The sequence below is a fragment of the Hydractinia symbiolongicarpus genome, chromosome 13, assembly GCF_029227915.1.
Source record: "Hydractinia symbiolongicarpus strain clone_291-10 chromosome 13, HSymV2.1, whole genome shotgun sequence".
Classification (NCBI taxonomy): Eukaryota; Metazoa; Cnidaria; class Hydrozoa; order Anthoathecata; family Hydractiniidae; genus Hydractinia; species Hydractinia symbiolongicarpus.
Window position 1 is genome coordinate 8,928,659 of NC_079887.1, and position 6,354 is coordinate 8,935,012.

Below are 6,354 nucleotides of genomic sequence, written 5' to 3' on the forward strand. Positions count from 1 at the left end.
CTAAAAAAATAAATTTAAGACACAATTGTTACAACTATTCTTTATATTAAAACTTCATTGTTCTACACAAACGAAAAAAATACCTGTAAGCAACATGTGTGGATGCATCGTTATTACAACTGTTTACAGCATTTTCATACAACAAACAACCTGGTGTAAAGAAAAAAAATTGTATTATTATTATTATTATTATTAAACATAAAATTGGGTTCCATATTGTACAATGGTTCTTCGCCCTAAAATCAAATAAAGAAATAGAAAGAATAAGTACATACAATTTAGATAAATTATCAATAAAAACGGATAAAATCAGAAGTGAAGAGTACATAGAAACTGACTTAAAATCGCGTTAATGTAGAATGAAAAGCGTACGAATACAAAGGCTGATATTGAAACCTGGAATAGAATGGAATATTGAAAAAGAAATCAAACAAGATTGGCAAAATAAAATCAAAAAGGAAGAGATTAGAATCAAATTGATAATGCACAAGCAAGAGCTTTGTCTCTATAAAATTGCTTTGCTTTGGAATAGAAACTATTTTTCTCTTTTATTTCTCTGACCGCCGAAGGAAGTTCATTATATATCTTCGCTTGGCTTTGGAAGGTTTTCGAGTCATTAGTGTGATCAATCATTGGACCTTGAGCATTAGATCGTAATGTTCTCCTGTGGCTGATGATTTTCAGTTTGAGGTAACCTGGCCAAAGCTCGTCGTTGATCGCACGATGCACCAGTTTAACAACATTAAAACCAATGTTTTCTCGAATTGTATAATAAATGTATCAAAAAGAAATAGTGATAACCCCTCCATGTTTTATATCAGCATAAAAACATGGCAACTGCCATCATTCTGAGCTGCGGGACATTTCAGTTATTACCAGAATGTGTAATAACTTTTTAGAAGAAATGGTAAGGGATGGTGGATTTAAGGATATAAAGTGTCTAAACGTCTAGTGTTTGCAAAAGTCTTATCGCAGGAAAGAAAAAGACCACATTTTTAGCAGATAAGATGTAGTGGTAGCGCATTTAACTTGTAGCCATAAAGTTGCAGGTTTAAGTCTTTACTCCAGCACACTTTGAATGCAGGTTCGCTAGTCCATTTTGAGACAACTCCTGACCATGACAAGGGTTGTGTGGGAGGAAAGCAAGGAAGAGCAATGCTATAGAGATCCCTGGTGAAAATGTAACATAGTTAACAGTCAAAGGAGAGAAAGAGCCAACCAAGGAGATGGAATCTTCATTTACTTTGAACTGATGTAACATACTTGTGTCTTACTCACCAATATAAATCCTTGATAATGAGTACGCAAAATCTCTGGCAGCTGATGATAAATATGCCTCATCTTTTCTATGAAATTCATTTGAAAAGTGCTGCATAGCATGGATGGCATTTGTCAAGACTTTATGGCTTTCTTGGAGAAGGTTATTGCTGTTGTGAGTTTTTGAAATTAATGTAAATGCGTCAGTAAACAAAGCCTTTAATGCCTAAAAAAATAGGTTATGAATATTTATAAGGTATACTTTTGTTTCGCATTTGTTAAGGCTAATCCACAGGATTTCATTTAGGAATAATCCTGAGTTTCAAGACTATTAATCCCAAAGACGTTTAAGTGATTATAATTTCAGACAAAACACTCTTTTGAAAAATAAATTTAAAAAAAAATCACACATTAAGTTAATCAAGTGAACCCACTTTTTAATTTCAGCATTCCTGCTGGAGTGGTTGGAAATAATTCTTGGTATGAACATAGCCAAACTCTTCTGTTAAGAATAATATCTTGTTGCGAGAAAAGAATTACCTCTCCCTCTGTCTTTGCAATAGATCTTAACACATCTAGGGATAATATGTTGGTAGTTCCTTCCCATATACTAAGAACCTATGAATAAAAATGTTTACTACATTGTTTAAAGCTTCTTGATACTTTTTATGATAGATTTAATTTGTGGCAAATATTTAAAGATTCCAGAAAAGAAATTTTCAAACCATCAAGATATTAAATATTACTTAAAATATCATGTTGCCAGATAGTAATAAATATTTCTTAAATATTAATGATAAAAGGATATTGACCCACTTGTGCATCTCTTAAAAAAACAGGTAGCCCGGTGTCCTCTAAGTATCCATGTCCACCAAAACTCTCTAAACCTTCCGATGCTGTCGAGACTGCCTAAACATAAAAGCACATATTCTTATTAAAAAAATTAAAGAATGGTAATACAGTAGTACCTCACGGTTAAACAATTTTGAACACATTTTTTTCCAGATTTTTAGGCAAAATCAAAATATTAATAACAAACTTTGGTTAGTCATGTGCCAAAACTGTGAAAAATAGATTGCTTTAATGGAAAAAAGAAAGGTGCAATTTGTACATTCTAACTAGCATCATTCATAATAAAAGTCACAATATTATGTTGACTGTTGGAAGTTCACAGAAATGTAATGGCTGGTTTTGAGGAAATTTAAATATCTAAGCTTACAGGAGTATAAAAACTAAATAACTATACACAGGGTTAAAGATATATGATTGTTTAAAGTTACTAGAAACCACTTGTGGTCTTGCGATAGAGCATTTACTTTCAGTGCAAAGTGTTGTGAGTTTAAACTCTGGTTTAGTCCTTCAAAAAAACTAAACAACATAATAAATCCAAAAAATTTAAACCGGGTCATTTTCAAAAGGTATCTCCCATATTTTCCAATTTTTTTGATGCAAAATTGTCTTTGACACAAGTTTCTTCATTGAGGTTCAAGCATTTGCTTTGCTTGCATGGCTTTTATAGCTCAGAAGAGACCTTTTTAATACACCAGGTCCTGCTTGGCAAGACCCCCGTTGGCAACAGTACCATCCAGTGTAAATGATTGTAATAATAATAATAATGATAATAATTTTTTTTACCTGCTTTGCAGTGTATAACTTAAGCAATGGTGTCAAAATCCGAAATACCAATCTTTCATAATCAGATGCTTTTTTGTTCTCCACTCTTCCGAGAAGTGATGAGACTTTCATCAACATAACAAAACCACCTTGTTGTTCAACCTATTAATTGGGTTAACTTATGTACTGAATTGAACAACATATCAAATCAAGATTTTCATTTTATCAAAGATCAGTTATCCAGTTATAGACTAGTCTCGATTAAGTCCAAACACTCTTTCAGAACTGGGAGAAAAGATGAGTAATGTTGAGATGAGTATACCTTAATCTAAAATTACATTTACTAATTTATTCTTTTAAACAGCACACTAGGAAGACGTGATCTTTAGTAATAGAAAATTTGGAATTTAAATTCGTTTAATTTAAAGCCTTTGTAAGTCTGCAAACAAATTTGAATCATTGTTATTTTTTATGTTTTTATGGTATTCTTTTAATAATGGCTTGTTTTAATGACCATACACTAACCAAATCATTGGATTTCTCATACTAACCGGTTTTTTGTACGAGTCAGTAATAAATTTACCTCCATTCTTGCTAATATTTGAACATGAACTGGATGGTTGCAAAGCTGTGTTCCAAATGCTGATCTTTTTCTTGCAAAATCTTTGCTTAAATTGAGTAACCTATAAAATAGAGGTAAGTTGCAGTGTAATTTTATAAAGTACTTTTTGATACCTTGATATTGATACTTAAATGAATTACATGTTTAAAAATTAGATATCATCAGTTGTGAACACTGTCATGGAATTTTGACAAATAACATTGAAAACCGGATTATTCTTGTGGAAAATTTTTCCTATTTTTTTAAAGGCTGTACCTCATTGGACTTAATAATAACAGGTTTTCGCATCGTACAACTTATCTACCAATATTTTAAATTTAAATATTAAAGGTTTTTTATATTTTTTTATAATTGTAATTATAACTCCTTAAAGAGAACCCGAGGTATAGAATGATATGATGGACTTATATTATAGAGCTTAAAATGTTGGTTAACAAGGATTTTAAAATTTTTTAAAATGCTCTTTTCATTCTCAAGATATTCACATTTAAAGAATTTCAGATTTAATTATGTTGCATAAATTATGTCATATTTAAGTAATAGCAAACTTTGACATTTTCTATCATTAGTAATTTTAGACTTGGATGTGCATTCAAACTTTATTAATGCATAGATATTATAAAAGTGAATTGATTAGCGTAAAATATTTTGCCAAAGTGACACTCGTCTGCTCGTCCCAGGCCTCTTACATTTTTTCTGAAGACTCAATAACTTGGGATCTGCATGTCGGTTTGCAATCAAGTTTTGTGAGTAAACATATTGCGCCTATACAAGCTTACCCATGTTGCAAACAAACAAGTGAACAATTAATTTTCCTCTTATTATCCATTTAAACGATTTCTAGCGACTCTAGAAAGTAAAAAAAAAGCAACCAACCTTCTCATGTTTGAGACAGCCATTACTGAATTGTGAATTCGAGTTATTGTCAACATGGGAGATATAGATGCAATGCCTCTTCCAATTTCCGATAACTAGAAAAAAGTATACATTTGCTTAAGACAACAAAAAATTTTTAAAGCTAAAATAGGTTTTAACTTCACTGCGTGTCATTGAATATTGCAAGTTTGACTGAATGTTTATAGATACCCACTTAATCTTTTTTAAATATCTCTCAGTCTTTTCAAACATGCAAAAATAATTGCTTACTTGATATGCAGTCGCACCATCCAATATTAGTTCAGCCGTAGGCATTTGTCTTGTGCCAAGTTTCTTTTTTAATTTCTGTGAAAATAGACATAAATTTAAATATCAAATCCACAGATGAAATTAGCACATATTGTAGTCTTATCATCAAACTCACCTCTATTCTGATACCATTTAAACTCTCATCCGCTTTTCTGGTTTCCAAATAAAACATTGTCAAACCTTTTGACCCCTAACAATAAATAAATAAAAATTGCATTCTTCTGGTCGGAATGTCATGTGGTACCAGTTTCAGATGAGGGAACACACAGACTTTTTATGGTAAAACTCTCACAGAAGCTTTGATTAAAAAACAACTACAATTATCTGAAGTAAAGTAAATCTAGTTTAGCATAAACAAATATTCTGTGAGAAATTTACCCACTGATTTTTGAAGAGGTTACCGCGTGAACAGCGTGTTTAATAATAGCTTCCTAAAAATGGGGACCTGTAATTGGTTCAAAAGTATCATAGGAACTGAAGAGGCTATCCTGGGTAAATAAATTCAATAATAATAATGTGATATTTGCCGACTGAGAGAATAAAAAAGATGGTTGCAGCTGGACACTGACACTATGAAAGCATCAAAGCTGGTTTTTAGTTAAATCACATCTTTCTTTTTGGATTGGACAGAGATTATTAGCAGCTACAAGATGTGTCAAGTGGAACTCTTAAATTAATTCCACTTAACATCACCCCACCTCCTTTTCCACCCAACCTCCTTTAGTAACTAAATGTTATTCATTTTCCAGGCTGTTTAAACCCTGCTGCCTTCTGCCACAGTTAATAGTATCAAACATTTGCTTCAACAATATAAAACAAACATACTTTTGTTATTCTCCCACTTTTATCAACGATTCTTGCTAATGTCAGACTCATGTTGGCATCTGTTGCTGATGTAAACCATTTATATCCATAAAGTTTATATGTGCCATCGGTTTGTGGCACAGCAAAGGTTTCGGTACCATTGCCTAAAATTTAAAAGTATGCAGTTTTTTGCAATCACAAGTCAGGTAACAACAGAATTGGCCAAATGCAGTGTGACCTGTTCTCCAGGTTGGCATCTGAAGAATCTGCAGGTTAGTCTGGTGACTTATAAAATTATAAGTTTTTCCCCCAAAAAGCAATTGTTAATTTGCGAATATCAAGTTTAAAATCAGTGGTTTGTATTTACTTTCACCATTCTTATTGCAAAATAATTTGGTGCATCCTCATTGGACTTAACTGCCAAAAAATAATTTATATGCATGGAGTATGATAGTTTGTAATAATTTTTAATCAATTTAACTCTCAGAGAAATATCTTAGCAAACATTTTCTAGACAAATCTTTGATTCACTCCTTTAAAATCAACATACCTACATCAGAACCTCCTTGTTTTTCTGTCATCCATTGACCAGATGTCCAAAAAACATTAGAATCGTTAGAAGTCAGATTGTCAAAAGCAGTAATAAAAGGTTCTCTTGATTCTTTCTGAAAGGTAAAACACTCAGAGATATAGTTCATGACGTGAGGGGTATTAAGTGTAACTTCTAAGTCCAAATTCTTAGGAACCAATCAAAGATTTTGAAAAAATCTACAAGTTCCTAGACCACTTTTAAAGCTTTTTCATATGAAATTAACTTGTTTTTGCACGAGGTAAGCTTTAGCCCTTTGCAAGGCACTTTTAAGTTTAAGAGC

The 6,354-nt window shown here is 31.9% G+C and overlaps 1 protein-coding gene across 1 annotated transcript in view; it reads right to left on the reverse strand.

Annotated features, from left to right (window-relative positions):
• Window positions 1-6,354, reverse strand: part of LOC130623050 (acyl-CoA dehydrogenase family member 11-like) — a 67,764-nt gene that overhangs the window by 59,068 nt on the left and 2,342 nt on the right. The window contains exons 5-15 of the mRNA XM_057438554.1: window positions 6,033-6,147; window positions 5,504-5,646; window positions 4,794-4,868; window positions 4,640-4,714; window positions 4,370-4,464; window positions 3,455-3,554; window positions 2,893-3,033; window positions 2,074-2,166; window positions 1,798-1,875; window positions 1,279-1,483; window positions 84-150 (exon numbers count right to left, since the gene is read on the reverse strand). Coding sequence (XP_057294537.1) covers window positions 84-150; window positions 1,279-1,483; window positions 1,798-1,875; window positions 2,074-2,166; window positions 2,893-3,033; window positions 3,455-3,554; window positions 4,370-4,464; window positions 4,640-4,714; window positions 4,794-4,868; window positions 5,504-5,646; window positions 6,033-6,147 — 1,187 coding nt within the window. The remainder of the gene's footprint in view (window positions 1-83; window positions 151-1,278; window positions 1,484-1,797; window positions 1,876-2,073; window positions 2,167-2,892; window positions 3,034-3,454; window positions 3,555-4,369; window positions 4,465-4,639; window positions 4,715-4,793; window positions 4,869-5,503; window positions 5,647-6,032; window positions 6,148-6,354) is intronic.